Source organism: Triplophysa rosa, linkage group LG19 (genome assembly GCF_024868665.1).
Source record: "Triplophysa rosa linkage group LG19, Trosa_1v2, whole genome shotgun sequence".
NCBI lineage: Eukaryota > Metazoa > Chordata > Actinopteri > Cypriniformes > Nemacheilidae > Triplophysa > Triplophysa rosa.
In genome coordinates this window covers 808,538-827,554 of record NC_079908.1, presented here as the reverse complement: position 1 = coordinate 827,554, position 19,017 = coordinate 808,538, and the positions used below count along the sequence as shown (strand labels likewise).

General features: G+C 38.8%; 1 protein-coding gene across 1 annotated transcript; it reads right to left on the bottom strand.

Annotated features, from left to right (window-relative positions):
* Positions 1–241: 241 nt before the first annotated feature.
* ppp2cab (protein phosphatase 2 catalytic subunit alpha b) lies at positions 242–17,308 on the bottom strand. Its single transcript, XM_057361036.1, has 7 exons — positions 16,970–17,308; positions 6,480–6,689; positions 1,638–1,811; positions 1,460–1,549; positions 1,213–1,374; positions 1,016–1,134; positions 242–929 (listed from the first exon to the last, which is right to left on the bottom strand). The coding sequence occupies exons 1-7, from the start codon at positions 17,069–17,071 to the stop codon at positions 857–859; spliced, it is 930 nt and encodes a 309-aa protein (XP_057217019.1). The 5' UTR covers positions 17,072–17,308; the 3' UTR covers positions 242–856.
* Between the last annotated feature and the right edge of the window lie 1,709 nt (positions 17,309–19,017).

Below are 19,017 nucleotides of genomic sequence, written 5' to 3'. Positions count from 1 at the left end.
CGTTGAGCTGCTTTAACATTACATCACATCTCCTATCATTGTTGGAATACCTGGCTTTGTTTCTCATTGTTTCCACGTGTATATGGCATTAATAATAAAACACCTGCTATATCTGATCTCACGGCGTCTCTGCCGTTTTAATTCGTCCTCCATGTCAGAAAAACAGATTGTCAAATGCCTAAGAGGAGCTGATTACACCAGTTTACAGACGAGTGGATTTATTTAAAACACAAGACCGAAGAAAGGAGCAACTTTCACCTTTATTTTTGAACCCTTGCAACACACCATCAACCATCATAAGATGTTATGCCAGCATTCCTATGATGGTAGCATGTCATTTCTGTCTGTCACACATGACTCGGTTGGCATTTGTTTAACAGGTTTTCATCACTGTAGGAAAGATAATCCTCCAGCAGACACTGGTTATTGGGATATAAAATCATCTAATCTCATTCCTCCCATACCACATGAAGAAAAAGTGAAAAGAACAGAAAAGAAAAAAAACAGGACAGTACATGGTGTGAATGTGACATCCTACTGCGTCAACTTTCATTTAATGAGGAAAAGAAAGTGCAAATGGACACAGAAAGAAAAGACACATACGGGGCAGATGGAGAACATCCGATTTCACAGGCATTCATATAAGGACTGGAGGAATGAAGCAAGATGGGACAGAATATGTCACGGTCGTGCTGTCAGATAGAGGCTTCTGCATCGGTTTGGTTATGGCACACACCTTTTGGTCCACAGACATTTTTCACTAACATCTTTTTATACTGTTGCCCATTCCTCTCCTCTTATTTTAAACTGAATGAAGATTATGATATCATGGCAATACTGTGCAGAGCGGAAAGGTTCACAGGAAGTAGTCGGGGGTACGGCGGGTGACGTGCGGCTCTCCTCTGCGAGGGGCGGGGTCAAACTGAAGGCTGCAATCACACAAACACAAAGTCAAGTCACGTTCATTTGTCACGCTGTGGAAATGCTATACTATCAAGCTCGCTCATACACTTACAAGGAGTACTTCAGGGTGTCATCCAGCTCCATAATAGCGGCCTGATTACCACAGCGGTAACAGTAGTTGGGCGCGCTGAAAATTGTTACCACATTGCGATCGTGACACCAGTTGTAACCCTACGAGACAGTCAAATCAAATACATTTGGGTCATGTGCTTTTTCACACCGCAAGCAAAAACAACAAAGCAAACACACCTCCATCACTAGCTGGTGAGCTCTAGAGACCAGAGTAAGGCCGTTTGCGTGGTTAAACGTCTCGGATATGTCCTGGCCAAAGGTGTAGCCTGCACCTCTGGGAGAAATGCCCCAACCTCCACGATCATCTGGATCTGACCACAATAAATCACACATGGGCCCCTGAAGAAAGAGACCGCAGCGTTACTCAAAACTGTACAGCACACATCAAACTTCAACGTGACTTGTGGTGTGATGGGACAGATACCTCATGAGGAACCTCCTGTAAACGGTCCAGTGCTCGGATGTGATCAAGAGTGTCTATGGACGGTGACAATCCTCCGTGGAGACAGAATATCTGCAGAACAAACGACACGGGATTCATGTTCTCCAATGGTTTAAAGGTGTCATTTTCATTTTAAAGGTATCGAACTTCATGAACCTACCTGTCCATCTACCAAAGCAGTAAGCGGAAGGTAATCAAAGAGGTCTGTGAAGTATTTCCAAACATTTGCGTTGCCGTATTTCCGTAGGCACTCGTCATAAAAGCCATAGACTTGTGTGATCTGTCTGCTCTCGTGGTTCCCTCGAAGAATTGTTATGCGTTCACGGTACCTTACCTACAATTGAAACGCATAAACAATGTTTGCATCAAAAATTTGCTCACCAAATGACACAAACTAAAATCCAAATCAATCAATCAAAATTGTTGATGTCACTAACAGTCAATGCTCTAACTGAAGGACCTCAATTTCAATGTCGAATGCAGATAAAACTACACACTGTTCTACATGCCAAGAATGTTAATTTTGATCGCAACACTGTGTGTTTATTTCGATCCCTCTTTGTCAAGCAATCATATACTTGAGATGAACTCAAAACTCTCACACTCAATAACGATTAACTTTTATCAGCCACATCAAATGACATGCACCCCAAATTCTCTAAAATTACTCAAATGATGAGCGAAGTGAAACTGAATTCCAGCTGTTCTGTAATTGGGTGTGATCAGATCTAGTGGTGGGCAATAAAACAATTACGATATGTATCGACGATACACCTTTATCAATAACTATAGAAAAAAAGTTTGCTTTAACGCTCAAAAGTTAATATGTATATAGACATGAACTGGATCACAAACAGCCTTTGGTTTTTAGACAGTGCGAGTATTTTTTACAACTAGCCCGTGTTTGCAACCTGCAAGTTTGGAGTTTGCTTTTATAGAGAGAGATCAATAATCATGATGCCTATATACTCATTCCATGACTGCAAAGTCCACGCAGGGTGACACACATTAACAACTATTATTATACAACTTATATCTATATCACAGAGATTATTCATCATCACCAGTTTATTACTTGCATGCATTTTGAGGTTGTGCCCGTTTAAACTCAAGTGTTTTGACTCGCAGCGTTTCTTCTGACTTATGAACGACTGCAGTGTAAACAGTGGATGTGTATTAGCATCTTAAAGTGACCTAATAAACCGGTTGCCGTCTCTGTTATAATAAGTCCATTTATTACCAAAACACTTCACAGTAATACAGTTAAATGGGAAAAATACAGTGGTCAAATTCAAACCTCATTTACTGGTCTTAATAGAGTTCAAATGTACCAATAATTATCGATATCGAATAATATGAAACATTCTATCGATGATACATTTTTTAGCTATATCGCACAGCTCTAATCAGAGGCAAATGCTGGCGAAGGCACACTCTTGTTTAGTAGTTTGGAGATGTCCAGGGTTTTTCCTGCATAGAGAAATTGGAGGCGGCCGCCTCCGTCAAATGTCGTGCCGCCTCAGATTCTCGCCAAAATCATGTTGGGTGTCTCCACAAGAAATGCTGCGAGCATTTAACAGACTGTCATTTGTAACTGCAGTTGCGGCATTACGCCACAGTGGAGGCGCGGTTTCGTATTCAGCACACTGAGGCGCTAAAAAGAGTTGCAGAACAAGAGCTAGCTGTGTTTCACGGCTGTTCGTTTTGCATCCAAGTACGTTTCATTTCTTGAAATTTCTTAAATTAACATGACGTACATCATTGTAATGTCTTTAGCTGTGCAGTTGGATCGTTGAATCAGCGTATACCGTACACAGCGAGTTCGCCAGTATGAACGCGCATTGTGTTCAGAACGACTTGCACACGAATGACTCATTTGAACCTATTCATTTAAACTATTGAACTTTTCAGTCACATGCCAATGGGTGCTTCTAAATTCTTATTTGTGCATCCTCGTTTCTTTACCTCTCTTCCTTTCCTCGCATCTTAGCTCCACCCCTTTAGGATGCGAGGGAAGGGAGCAAGTAAAAGACGCGAGGACGGGGAAATTTAAAGAAGTGAAATGGCATACGCTCGCTCTCTTTAGCGTCATTTCAAAGTGCCGTCAGTTAATGATGACTCTACACACATTGCACATTGAAAATAAAAAAAATAAAGTTAACTACATACTTTTGGCAGATATAATCGCCACTACAATAAAATAAAGTTATAAACATGCTTGAAGTGGTCAGAAATGTATATGAAATATGTACAGTAAAATATCAAATATGTTATACATAAATATGAACTATGAATGTATTAACTATATGAATATTAACTATACTGTCTGAAATAGGTCTACATTTACAAAAAAAGCGTAATTATCACATTTATGCATGTTTGAATATGATCTAAAGATGTGATGATATGCAGGGGGAGGAGAATAATATGCGCGTCAGTTTTAGTCGATAAAACACTTCCGCAAAGGAAACACATGTGTATCCTCGCTCATGACTCCTCAGAAAGCCTCCTCTCTCCTCGCCTCCTCCCAGTGCAATTAGAGAATTGAGATGTCCTTAAAGATGGCTGTGCTCGATCGGTTTCCGGGTCATAGGATGGAGGAGCGAGGAAACGAGGAGGCATATTGAGAAGCACCCAATATGAGAGATCATTGACTCATTTAAAGTGAACCACAGAGAATGCGAGCTTTGCTCATTTAGTAAGACTGGTTAATTCAGTTGGCTATTATGGGCTAAAAAGTTATTTGAAAATGATATAAAAACTTTATTTGATTAAAATAAATTCTGTTTGGTTGAATAAAAGTAATGGTTTACATAACTTAATAATTGTAATTTTCATCTAATTTTATTTCAACTTTTAATGTCAAAGTCACTGGTTAAGCCACTTAAAGGTACGGTAGGACTACTTGTGTGTGTGTGTGTGTGTGTGTGTGTGTGTGTGTGTGTGTGTGTGTGTGTGTGTGTGTGTGTGTGTGTACAAGATCAGGATGGCACCACCTCCACCTCATTTTGAGCCAGGAAAAACCCTGATGTCTATGTGAAAACCTCCAGTAGTTCTTCAAAGACAACGTAAAACAACTCAACTGAGTGGCATAGATCTCTCAAATCCCGTCACAACCTCCGTCTGCGGTTCTCTGATCTCAACTCATTCGGAGCTCTTATTGGCTGACTTTTCTTCATTATTCAGCCAAAGTCCTTCATTTAAAAAAACACTTCTTACAAAAACCTTTAGTTCAGCAATGTAAGAAGTTCATTTGCTGGCACACATACACAGCTGTCTATAATAGGGCTGTAACGGTGGCAGTTTTTTACCACCATGGTTGTAATAGACAAATCGACCGCGGTGGTGCGGTGGTTGAGAAATATATATTTTTTATATAAATAATATTTACATTATTATATTTGCGTGTAGCAACCACATGACGAGTGGAAGAGAAATATAGACCTTATTTAAATACTTGAAATTGTTAAATAATTGAAATATGATTAGGGCTGTCACGATTATGAAATTTGATTGACGATTAATTGTCTGATAAATCATTGCGATTATGGCGATTAATTGTCTGTTTTAGGGCTTTGGCGATTATGACGATTAATTGTCTGTTTTTGAGCTTTGACATTTAATTCTCATTCATTTTTGATTCAGCGATTGAAATGACCATATTGTTCTGAATACAAGACTATGTTTTTTTCTTGGAAATACATCGGAAAAAATTGGGTCATCATATATTTAAGGTTTAGGCTTTTACCTGTCAATAATACAACCACCAAATACTTGTAAATGAAGTAAATTATCAGGGTGAATGAAGCACCTTAAAATACTATCAGTCATAGAAAAGCTTCTAGTCTGTTTTTTTCTCACTTGCAAGACTACATAAAATTTTACTTTGTGTTAATGAAATTTTGGTAGACTGGTTTTCACACTGAGATTTGCTTAAATAATATTAAATTGTACGCAGGTAATTTGTATATGTTTTTTTTTTTAAGTATTGTGTTGTGGTGGTACATTTACAAGTATTACATGCTTTAGTAACAATATATACACTAAAATATGCAATATGCAGATGCACTACAGCTCCCCCTAGTGTCTTCTATAGAGATGTGCAATAATTGCGATGACGAAACATCGCGATGAGGTCAAACAATCGCGATGAGACGATTATTTAATAATCGTGACAGCTAAATATGATATCTGAAATAAATGAGGATGAAACATCCGTCATGTTTAAGCGCAAATCCATCAGTGAAACGGCACACTACAGCATATAAAACATTAAATAAACATCAGTAAATAATGAAAACTTAAATGATATAAGAAAGAAATAAAATAAAAAAGCTCTTTGCAGTAACCAGTCGTGGCGTATTAACCCTTACAGTCCTTAACAATTCCATTTGAAACAAACTGTTTAAACCTACATTGGCTTTCCTATTCAGATTGCCATAAAAACTTTACTTTTTCCGACTCGTTGATGTGAAACTTACTTGTTGACATTGTCCAGATTAAAATGTGTACACTGCACTAAATGCGCGTTCAGAAGATGTGCACAGGAGCGCAAATAAAGATGTCTCTCCGCAACCGCGGCAAAACCTGCGCGCGCTCCGACACTAAGCAAGCGGGTCATAGCCAGTTTTGATTTTACGTATTGTTCATTTCACAACAAGATCCATTGCAAAACCCGCAGAATAACCTGGGTTTTGCCTGCAGGCCTGCGCTCGAACGCACCAACGGAAACGTATGCCAATAATTTCTGTTAATTTAAAATCTTTTAAATAAAACCATCCACAACTGAAAGGCTACAACTAGCAATCGTTATCGCAACTTCATTTTTATTACACTATATTTGTCAGAGTGACGTGCACTACCGCCGGTGGCAGTTCACCACCGTCATGGCACTTTACCACCGCGGTGGTGCGGTTGTCACGGCCACGTCACAGCCCTAGTCTATAAAACTAGGCTTACATGTTTTGAGCAGTAGTGTACAGCCCAACATACAGATGTTTACCTTAAGAGCGACGAGCAGAGTGACAGTCTCCACAGAATAATAGCCTCGGTCCACATAATCTCCCATGAACAGGTAGTTTGTGTCAGGTGACTTTCCGCCGATTCTAAAGAGCTCCATGAGGTCATGAAACTGACCGTGCACATCTCCACAGACAGTGACCGGACATCTCACCTCCTGGACATTAGACTCCTTGGTCAGGATTTCTTTAGCCTGGGAGAAAAAGCAAACATGATGCTGTCAACCGTATGAAAAATATTCCTCTAAAAGAAACCATATCCAGCAGAAATGCTTATTTTGGCAACACTATAACGATAAAGTACTGTGCACTTTGTTTCATGAGCTTACACCAGGACAAATTATTTATATCTCCACCAGTGATATGGGGAAGAGGTAAATACAGAACAAGCATGGAAATAACAACCGTGCATGCCAATTGCACAACAGTTAATGAATGGCTTTAGCTGTTATCGCTTTCAGACAGATGATATATGTACAGTTGTGCTCAAAAGTATGCACACCCCTTGCAGAATCTGGAAAAAGCTGAAACTTTTGGAAAAATAAGAGGATTTTTGAAAATGAAGGTTTATTTGTAATTTAGTCCTGCCCTGAGCAAGTTATTTCTCTAAAGAAATGTTAACATTAAGTTCACACTAAAGAATAATAACAGAATTTCTAAAAATAGCCCAGGGCAAAAGTTGACACGCCCCTGATTCTTAATACTGTATGATGGTACCTGCACAATCAATGACAGTTTTGATGTTTAGTCATAGTTGTTTAAGGGTTTCCTGTTTGTCATGAGTCATTCGACTGTCCACTGATCTTCAAAACAATCACCCAGGTCCTCCACAATCTTTGCTTTTTCAGCATTTCTGGATATTTGACTCATGTCCAGCAGTAACTGTATGATGTTGAGATTCCTCTTTTTTACATTGAGGACAATCCAGAGACTCATACACAATAGATAGAAACACCCAGTGCTGCCCACAAAGTCAACACCATTCATTTAAAGTCAGGTGGGTGTAAACCTCTGAAAATGGTTATATATAACAGTATTATCATGACTTAGTGTTACATTAAAGACAGGTTAAATAAAACGTCTTTGTTGTTCTTTGTTTACTTGCACCGAATCATGGCTTTTTTACATTGAAAGATAAAAAGGGTCATAAAAAACAAACGTTATTGCCAAATGCATAAATGTAAATTTAAACAATGACATTGACTTTGAAATAAGTGTCTTTCTTTTAGGCCACATCCACACAAAAGCCAGAGCTTTCCCTATCTGATCTTTTTTGTTCCTTTTCACGGCGTCGTCTCAAGAAATATGTGCGTACACAGGGCTCCAGACACAAAAATCAGTTAAGGAGCCATTGGCTCCCATAGGGGAAAAAAGCAGGCACCAAATTATTTTATTAAGATAATTCCCTAAAATTTGGGAAAAATCTGCAGAATTCCAAAGAATAGTTTGAAATGTGTTTGCATTTGTACACAAATATAAAGGTGTGTAAATGTGTTCAAATAGTCTTCAAATGCTGCCTGTCTATGCATTTAAAGGCAGATGACAGCAGATTGGGTTCTGCTTATTTTAAAGAGGCATTATTCATCAGGTTATTGATTATTATGAAGACTGATTAAACTCTGAATACACCAGACCAAATTCCTCTGAACCAACAGAAAAGGTGCACGTCAAGACCATATTTATATATTATACTGTAAGAAAAAGTTGCGTTTTCAGATTTATCCACTCTGGGACCCTTTATAAAAAAACAGTTTCAGGCTCCCAAAATGCAGATTCGATACAAAATCTTTACGTATAAAGCTTACCACATCTCCATGTGGATGGCCTCTTAGTTTGAAGTATTTTTATCTGCCTTTATCTTTAAACAACTGGCCTATTTCTGTCTTGTAAAGCTGTTTTGTTGGGTTCTTTTAATTCTGCTCTCACGATCTTTTCCCTCTCTTTTCCGTAGGCACTATAAAACTTTTTTTTTCTTCACTAGTAATCCCTATTAATATCACAAATATATACAAACCCGATTCCAAAAAAGTTGGGACACTGTACAAATTGTGAATAAAAACAGAATGCAATGATGTGGACGTTTCAAATTTCAATATTTTATTCAGAATACAACATAGATGACATATCAAATGTTTAAAGTGAGAGAATGTATCATTTTAAGGGAAAAATAAGTTGATTTTAAATTTCATGGCATCAACACATCTCAAAAAAGTTGGGACAAGGCCATGTTTACCACTGTGTGGCATCCCCTCTTCTTTTTATAACAGTCTGCAAACGTCTGGGGACTGAGGAGACAAGTTGCTCAAGTTTAGGAATAGGAATGTTGTCCCATTCTTGTCTAATACAGGCTTCTAGTTGCTCGACTGTCTTAGGTCTTCTTTGTCACATCTTCCTCTTTATGATGCGCCAAATGTTTTCTATGGGTGAAAGATCTGGACTGCAGGCTGGCCATTTCAGTACCCGGATCCTTCTTCTACGCAGCCATGATGTTGTAATTGATGCAGTATGTGGTCTGGCATTGTCATGTTGGAAAATGCAAGGTCTTCCCTGAAAGAGACGACGTCTGGATGGGAGCATATGTTGTTCTAGAACTTGGATATACCTTTCAGCATTGATGGTGCCTTTCCAGATGTGTAAGCTGCCCATGCCACACGCACTCATGCAACCCCATACCATCAGAGATGCAGGCTTCTGAACTGAGCGCTGATAACAACTTGGGTTGTCCTTGTCCTCTTTAGTCCGGATGACATGGCGTCCCAGTTTTCCAAAAAGAACTTCAAATTTTGATTCGTCTGACCACAGAACAGTTTTCCACTTTGCCACAGTCCATTTTAAATGAGCCTTGGCCCAGAGAAAACGCCTGCGCTTCTGGATCATGTTTAGATATGGCTTCTTTTTTGACCTATAGAGTTTTAGCCGGCAACGGCGAATGGCACGGTGGATTGTGTTCACCGACAATGTTTTCTGGAAGTATTCCTGAGCCCATGTTGTGATTTCCATTACAGTAGCATTCCTGTATGTGATGCAGTGCCGTCTAAGGGCCCGAAGATCACGGGCATCCAGTATGGTTTTCCGGCCTTGACCCTTACGCACAGAGATTGTTCCAGATTCTCTGAATCTTTGGATGATATTATGCACTGTAGATGATGATAACTTCAAACTCTTTGCAATTTTTCTCTGAGAAACTCCTTTCTGATATTGCTCCACTATTTTTCGCCGCAGCATTGGGGGAATTGGTGATCCTCTGCCCATCTTGACTTCTGAGAGACACTGCCACTCTGAGAGGCTCTTTTTATACCCAATCATGTTGCCAATTGACCTAATAAGTTGCAAATTGGTCCTCCAGCTGTTCCTTATATGTACATTTAACTTTTCCGGCCTCTTATTGCTACCTGTCCCAACTTTTTTGGAATGTGTAGCTCTCATGAAATCCAAAATGAGCCAATATTTGACATGACATTTCAAAATGTCTCACTTTCAACATTTGATATGTTATCTATATTCTATTGTGAATAAAATATAAGTTTATGAGATTCGTAAATTATTGCATTCCTTTTTTATTCACAATTTGTAGAGTGTCCCAACTTTTTTGGAATCGGGTTTGTATATAGATGCTTTGCGCTGTTCAGTCTGCGCAGCACTGCATGATGTCCGACAAAATTTTATATTTGGAGCAGTTTGGGACCCGGTAAGAAAACAGATTGCATGTCACTATGTCGCACGTATCCAAAGTTTTTTCCTTACATTGACACCTGAAGCTGAATGAGGAATTTAGACCTTCTCATGCCCGTCATGTGTTTAAATTAGGGATGCACGATAAATTATCGGTCATATCGGTATCGGCTGATAAATGGTCATTTTTAATGTTATCGGTATCGGCCGATAATAAAATTTAGGCCGATATATTATAGCCGATAAATTAAGAATCATTTCCTCAAGTTGAACCACTTCAGCTGTACGCTGCTCACAGTTCAAATCCAGTACAGTACTGTCTTTCTGTCGTGATCATTTACTTACTGTTATTAGCAAAACATTGTTGATGTACTGTAGTATGTAGATATTTATGAACATGTATTTTATAGGAACAAAAGCATTTTGTTTGAATCAGACTGCTGTCTGAATGCTTTCTGTCAGAACACCTTTCTGGGTTGCTCTGGAAGAACATCTTTAATTTGTTTATTAAATAAACATTCTACTAGAAAAGTTTAAGAGTTAAAGAATCTTTAACCAGTGTAAAGTATGCTTGGTACATGATTTTCATGGGACAAAAGAATTTTCAGTCTCTCTCTCAAATGTTATATTAATATTAAGATACTGTATATCGGCTTCCAATGTTCAAGAATGATCGGTTATCGGCCAAAATGTACATATCGGTGCATCCCTAGTTTAAATCCGCATCTCTGGCGCAGTTAGCAATCTAACTGCGTTCTGTGCCTGAGCAACAAACAAGAAATACTCAAAACATTTTTCTAAACTAACGTAATAAAGAAAGGAAATGAAATTTATCTAATTTACCATTGAAAACGAAACTAAACTATTTTAATGGTTGTAAAAGTGTAAACCGTCTCCTTCATGTCGTGCATTTAAATCGGCACTCCAGTGCAGTTGGCAATTAACTATGCTAGCACCTGAACCACAAACAAGAAATACTCCAAACATTTTTCTAAAGTAAATTAATACAGAAACTAAACTAAATATAATTTGCCATTAAAACAAAATGGAACTATTTTAATGTGAGGCGCGCCTGCCTTTATTAGAGAAGAATATGTTCAGCCCTTTCCCTCTGAAGCTTTGAATATTCGGTGTTGACTTCTACTGAAGCTTTCTCTCTCGCATTGCTGTAATGTCACCGTGTCGATCCGTGTACGCAGCGCAGCTTGAAGTCAAACAAGCCTGTTGTTTACACGGTCCTTGCGAGGCTGGTCATTGTTGCATTCAGGTAGCATAATGGCTAGGGCTGTGTATTGGCAAGTGCCTCCCGATACGATACATATCACGATAGATGGGTCAGATACAATATACTGCTATGTATTTCGATACGATACACATTTGCGATATATTGCAATACTTTAAATAGAAAATAGAGCTAGAAATACAACATGCTGTGCACCAGCGGGGGTTTTCTGTCTGGATAAGTGTAAAAACATCCCTTACCTCTGCAGAGTGGCCATGATGTGTGATGCATGGACCTTTAGATCAGAGGTTTGGCTTCTCAAACTGTGGATTGCACCCCTCAAGTGGGTAGCACAGGGGAATAAGGCGGCTCACGCAAGTCACTTGGCTGTTGTGGTGCATTACAGTTAAAACACTGAACATGGGCAGAATAAAACCTCTGCTTCATCCGTGCTGTAAATGTGCTGGTGTCACATCCGTATATAATCTCAATAAATGTCATTGTTACTTTTGTTAATAAACTTTTTGTCTAATGCACTGCAGTAACCAAGTGACTTGTGTCATGACCTGTGAAGCCTACAAACAGCATTATTTGATAACTCATTGCTCCATGACTTATTTTGAAAACCAAAGCACACCCACACATCAGCTCTGAGAGCTCCAAGCATTCTTATATTTTTCGCCATGCTCGCTTCCACTTACTTTTGGCCGTATGTATATGACATGATTTTTTTTAAAAATCGATAGAGGTATCACTATCGGAAAAAAAAAAATTGCGATAGTTACATGTATCAATATTTTTTGCAGAGCCCTAGTAATGGCTAGGGGTGCAGGGAAAATTCTATTCTTAGATGCATCACGATGCGGATGATTCTGAATCGATTCACGAATGTCAAAAATCGATTTTCTAAATGTTAAATATTTGACAAGTGAATGTTTTGTATGGGCAAGTGAGAGAGAATTTTACGCCGACCGGACAAGTTACTTGGAAACAACAACAACAACAGTGTGACATATGTAGAATAATAAGAATATGTGCATTAGACAGAGCTACGTGTTTGTGTGAAGTGCGTTTGTCGTGGTTGTGCTTGTTTGTGTGACAATAATCAATAGCACAACGGACTGAGTCCATGTAACTAGATACAGACGCCGAATCCTGTTATTTAAATGTCATCTGGCTGTTCTGCGTTCCTGAGTGAATTATGTGCACAGTTTAACATACAACACGAGTGATGGTCGAGGATTTATCTGCGTCTGCACTGTATGAGGATATGAACACATGAACTTCATCTCCAGAGTTGCTCTGAGAGTTTATTTTACGAGCGTTTACTGTTCGAGTGAAGCTATCTGCAAACAGACAAAAACTCAAGTGTCTTCCCGAAGACCTGTCAAAATAAAAGTCCCGTTAAATTGAACACTCAGACAAAAAATACTGTAGTGTAATATAGTATTTGCTATTGAAAACTGTAGTGCCCCTGTGGTAAATTGATAAACATTGTATATTATAGTCAAGTTAAAAAGCACTATAGTTTCTAAGAATTGAAATGCAGTTAACTATATTAAAAGTAAATACTATGGTATACTACAGTAATTTATGTGGACAAATAAACCACTATTGTATAGTAAAAAAGGAAAAACACAAAACTTAGAAAAATTTAAACAAATTTCTCTAAGGTAGTCTAAAACTGATACGGCCCTAATTTATTCATCTGTATGTAACATTAATGTCTTTTGTCAGTTATCTGCCTATTCATGATGAACTACACTTGCATCAATTTTTTTTAATGATGACAACAGACGATTTCTACTTGTGCTACTACTGTTTGCCTGTGCTACCAAACTTTAAACCTCTCTAGCACCAGTGCTATGTGCAAAAAAATTAACCTACAGCCTTAACACTAATAATAATTACTGCTTGCCTTTGTTTTATAGCAGTCACGGAGAGTAACGGCCTATAACCAAATTTAGGCTGCCAAAGCGGACACTAGTTAAAATGCTTAGAAGCAAACTTTACCAATCTATTTATACATTGGTCGAAACAATTATATTGATTATATTATAATTCAAATGAAATATCTTTTTTTAGTAAGTAATTTTGCACTCGGACAAGTGAACGACAAATTTACTTGACCGAAGGACAACCACACGACAATGCTTAGTGTCAAGCCCTGCATAAGTCTTAGACTCTGTTATTTATTTGTGCATAAGAGCAGCTTAGTATGTTACAAGTTATTCAGAACATGCTGCAGTCATTCACATTACAGGCAGTCATTGCACATAACAGGAGGATGATGGTAAGAAGTATATTACTGTATGTTAATGAAGAGCAGCTTACTATATATATTATGTTACTAGTTATTCAGAATATGCTGCAGTCCACAAGCATTTTTTGTATTTGAGCTGCTGGTTCAGAGTTTTATATTTTTCTTTTTCTAAAGGATTGTATTGCTCATTGCACATAACAGGATGGTGTTGCCAAAAAGTCTGTTATTTTACATGCTGAAGTCTGCATTAACTTACTGCATTCTGTATGCTACTACAGGGCACTGAGGGCAGTCACTCTTTTCCTGTTGGTTCTTTGCAATGCTGGCAAATGTAACCTTCCAGTTGTCTTGCGAAATCATTTCCATTTGTTTTATTAATAAATGATATTGGAAGTAAAATCGGTCTGGGTAATTACAAATTGCAATGATACATAAGACCCAATCAGTAAGCGAATGTGTGCAACCACGCCTGTGTGTTCTAAATTCTCTGTTTTCGGCTGTTTACACAGAAACGCAACCCCGGAGTTTTCAAAATAACACGGGGTCTGCAGTAGGGATGGGCGATATGGCCCTAAAACTCTATCATGATAATTCCTGGTATTTGTTGCGATAACGATAAAAATGACGGTATATCCATAACGCCATCCACCGCTGTTTTTTTGCATCAAGTGATAGTAGTTGCATGTAGTCTAGACCCTCAGAAAAACAAATATTATCAAAAAGTCAAACTTACCCCAAATCAAACAGCTCCTAAAATATACCTACAGTAGTTTTGTAAATATAAAATATAATAGTGAGATTCGATTTCAAAAGGTTGTAGTAAAGAAAAGTTAAATGAACTAAAGCTCAATAAACACATCATGTCATACCTAAAACTGTATATATTCTATTGTTGGGTGGAAATGATCGATCGCATCACGCTGTCAATCACTCTCTCTTGAACTGTGTGAACCTTCTCTTCTCACAGCAACATACACTGAATCTGTCTATGACTTGCGCTATAGAAAGAGAACAGAAAAAAATAACGTAATACAAACTCGCATTTGTACTGTATGTAAACAGCCAGCAGTGCTGTGCGCGCTGTGTCGCTATGAAAGCACATGTGGGCGCGAGCTGTGCACGGGACGCTCCGTTCATCCTGTATATAACAGGCAAGAAATCATATTAAACAATTTGCGCACGCGCGCATAACATCTAACGAATGTTTAAATAAATACTTTTAGCCAAACTAAATGTTGTGGTGTAACGTATTATGACTATCAACGAATACTTAACAAACTAATTAAATAAAACGAAAGTGAAACTAAACATTACCTCGGATGCATCTACAGTGCCAACCTAAACGAGATTTAGAGCTCGTCTTTTAGTGCAAACTCTTTCTCAGCTTCACGTCCGCCCTCCGCTATACCCGTTTTCGCTTCACATATGAGCTGTAAATGGGTCTCGCAAAGAAATACGTCATCAACTAGAATTTATCGTTTATATCGCGGGAAGGCTAATTCCTATCGTGTGGGGAATTTCTACCGGTATATTGCAAACGATATAATATCGCCCATCCCTAGTGTGCAGCAATTCCAAAAGTCTCCGTTTTCGGGGGTCAAAAACTCTGGAGTAGTGTAAACGTCAGGCGTAACTGTAGCAAAAGTTATTCGTTTTTAAAGGAAAACACACTAGTATAAACGCCGTCTGAGCTTCATACCAGCTGCTGTGACAGATGAGAGGATGATAAAGCACAGACTGCAGACTGACCCATATAATCTGAACAAAATAACTTGTGTTTTTTTTTTAGTTAAAGTAGAAGCGCTTTACAGGCATAAGCAATATTACTTCTTTATGAACCACATGTAAATTAAATAAAAACCCAGACCCTTGATGATTCCCAGGTCCGAATTTAAATCAGTTCCTTTGAATTCTACAGATTTTTCCAACCACTGATTGCAGAAAACCAAACAGATATATATATATATATATATATATAGCGCAGGAATCAAGCAACACATTTTTACTTGACAATGGGAAATATATTTGTATCCGATTTCAACTGAATTCTAAGAGTAACACCTATATGAGTATTTAAATAAAGATTATCTTAAGTACTGAAGAAATTTCTTAAAGAGAGTAAAACATGCAGCAAGACATCTTAATGAAGATTAAGGTCAGCAGTTATAATTGGAGTTTTGGGCTTTTAGCCTCCAAGCTAATATCGTTATGTATGTGCTGGCGTTTTATGAAGAAAGAAACTTATTTAGGCATCTCTCTTCTCTAAACACTAACCAAAATACTGATGACTAAGCTTGCACTCAGGGGCCAGTTACATAAACATAGCCGCCAAGTTTAGACTGGTCTCACTGACTAGCAAATAGTTAGCTAACTTTTTAGATTTTAATTAGACCAATCTTCTACATTTTTATGTGACTAGTTTTGAAGAAAAAATTTGGAAGACTAACTTGTAAAGCAAGTCTAAGCAGTTTATGCAACCTGCCCCAGGGGTAAATAAAATGTTTTCACTAAATTGCCCTCTTTCGCCATCATCACGGCAGTGACGTCAGGTGGGCAACGGTTTAGTGTGGTCATCTAACAAATGATACCAGACTTAACCTGAAATACTGACGTGTACCCAAAACTTGCTGAGAACAAATCGCAACCGTATAAAAATTGTGTTTATAATCCGACAAGGTTAACCAGAGCGTCCATGTTGGTTTCAGCACTAGTCTCGCCACGACAAAAGTATAACTGCAATATTGCATTTCTTCAGACGTGCAGTTAAATGTTGACTGTGAGACAAGTCGAGCAGAAGAGACACACACATCTGCTCTTCTATACAGTCATGATGATGATGATGATGACATGATGGCCTGATACACCGGCGCCATTTTAAGACTCCGTGATCAGGAACCAGCTATATTTAAAAAGCATCGCTCTTTAAACCCGAATAAACTATACAGAAACCGAAAGCCTAAAACACGGACGTAGAGCACGAGTTCTTTCAGAACCCATATTATATTAATAACGTTGATTTAGAGCGGGTTCCTGTACAGAAACCATTAACAGTACAGAACAATTCAACATTCACCACATTGGATTTAATGCGATTTACGTATTTCACATTTAAAGATGTTTAAGTGTTTATATGTGTAACTAAGGACATTATCGGCTGTTTCTGTGTGCGGAGTTCGTTAGATGTTCCCGTCCGCCATCTTGTCACGTTAGCTAACGCGGCTAACGGAGGAATGAAATAACGTTAAATGTTTTCGCGTTCAACACATTACTTGTGTACCGTGATGTCTGTATTTCAGTGTGTAAATATATATAAATACCTTTTCGCATAGGGACTTGACTTGGCTTTCTGACAGTTGTTTGCATTCATTCAGCTGTTCGATCCATTGATCCAGCTCCTTCGTAAACGCCTTTTCGTCCATTTCTGTGGCTGATTTTTTGACTCGATTTTCACACGAATTGATGTAAATTACTAATCTCACCCAGTTTTCCACAAATATCCACACTTTTCCCACTATTTACTTTGAGACGTACATGTGGCCAGGAATCTTGAATGATTAAATAGGAAAATCTTAGGAGGACCTGTAAAGACGGCGGCCTTCAGAGTCCCACCCTGCCGGAGCCACAGTTGTTTCCACTTCAACCTTACTCGCGTCAAGGACCGACTACCGGCTCATCGGTGATTGGACGCTCACAGCTTTCACCGTCGATACTCCGTTCCGATTGGTGATCTGGATATGTTCTCGTGTTCTGATTGGTTTCTAAATTCATCGATGGACGGGTTTCTTTGCTCTCACTAAATCCTTGGTGTTTCGAGTCAGAGCCGTGGGCGTGGCTTGTTGTTTTTGACTAAATCCTTGGTTTTTCAAGTCTTACGAAACCTTATAACCCACACCCTAACCCTAACCTAACCATCTAAACTACCTATGATTGTTAAACTTGCCAAAAAACACGGTTGCGTGATGACGTCAGACTCGAAACACTAAGGATTTAGTGAGAGCCCTCTTTGGATCAGTAGGACCACTGCAGTAGCCAAGTCAATGGTTTGGTTAAAAATAGGCACATGCTTCTTAATTAATGAAATTTTATTAATAAAATAGTTTGTACAATCATATAGAAACAATAATTTGAACATTTTTTCAAGAGTCGGAATAAGCTTTAAAAACCAACTAAAGCTTACTTCCAGCTGTTCTTATTTGCTTATTATTACAGAACATGACACATTCCTTAAATGAACTCTAACGAACAAAATATTTCCAGTGATGTTGCTTTATAAACTGTTTTAGATTAAATTTTCATAATCAGAAATTGTCCTCACTGTATTTTGCACAAATTTCCTTTTGTTTTGGCAGGTATTTCATTTTTGCATCCAGATAAAAACCTTCACGCTGATTTTGCTGACAAAGCTGCAAACATCAACAAAGAACAACCGGTGATCATCACATACTTTGGCTTTCACTCACACGTACACCTGCTGAAATGCTCTTTTTAAAGACCCACTAAAATCATGTTTTTCCTTTTTTTATATTTTAGCCTTAAGGACATCAACAAACTGATATGGTCCTAAGTGCTGACCAAAATGAATTGAAGTCCAATTTTGCATCAGTGTCACACGAGAGTGGTTGCACGCTAATGTGAGACGTGACAGCACAGAGTGGATCATACAGGCAAATACGTGACGAAAACGTCTCCGGTTACTATCGTAACCTCAGTTCCCTGAGAGGAGGGAACGAGACATTGCGTGAAACACTAGGGGAATCCCCTTCTCCAACCTTTACTGAATCCTTATTGAACAACGCCAGTGAAAATAAAATGTAACTGGCCAATGCCGGGCAAGATGGCGCTTAGGGGCGTGCGCCACCCCTATATAACTCGCCGTCTGGACCGCATTCCTCAGAATCTTACGACTGAAACATTACAGCGCGACGATCTGAGCACTCGAGCATGGCGGTTTACGCAATATCTCATTCCCTCCTCTCAGGGAACCGAGGTTACGACAGTAACTGGAGACGTTCCCTTTCAAGAGGTCTCTCTACATTGCGTGAAACGCTAGGGGAACCGAATAAAATCACGCCGTGAGAGCAGCAAAGAGTGAACACTAGCGCTCCCAAGCATGATCAGGATAAAAGAGGAGAAAAACCTCACTGCAGCCACAGGGCATAGCCGCGAGCACGAGTATCAAGCCCATTGAATACCGCGCAAGAGGGAGCCAATCCGAACGGTCCTAAGTTTTGGCAAAAATTTGTATACCCACTAACATTTTAGTGTGAACTAAGCTGTGATGCCGCACTAGGTTTAGAGCGGCAGGACATACAGCAAAGAAATGATGTTAAAGGCGATAGATAGCAGCGCACAGAATAGCTGGGCA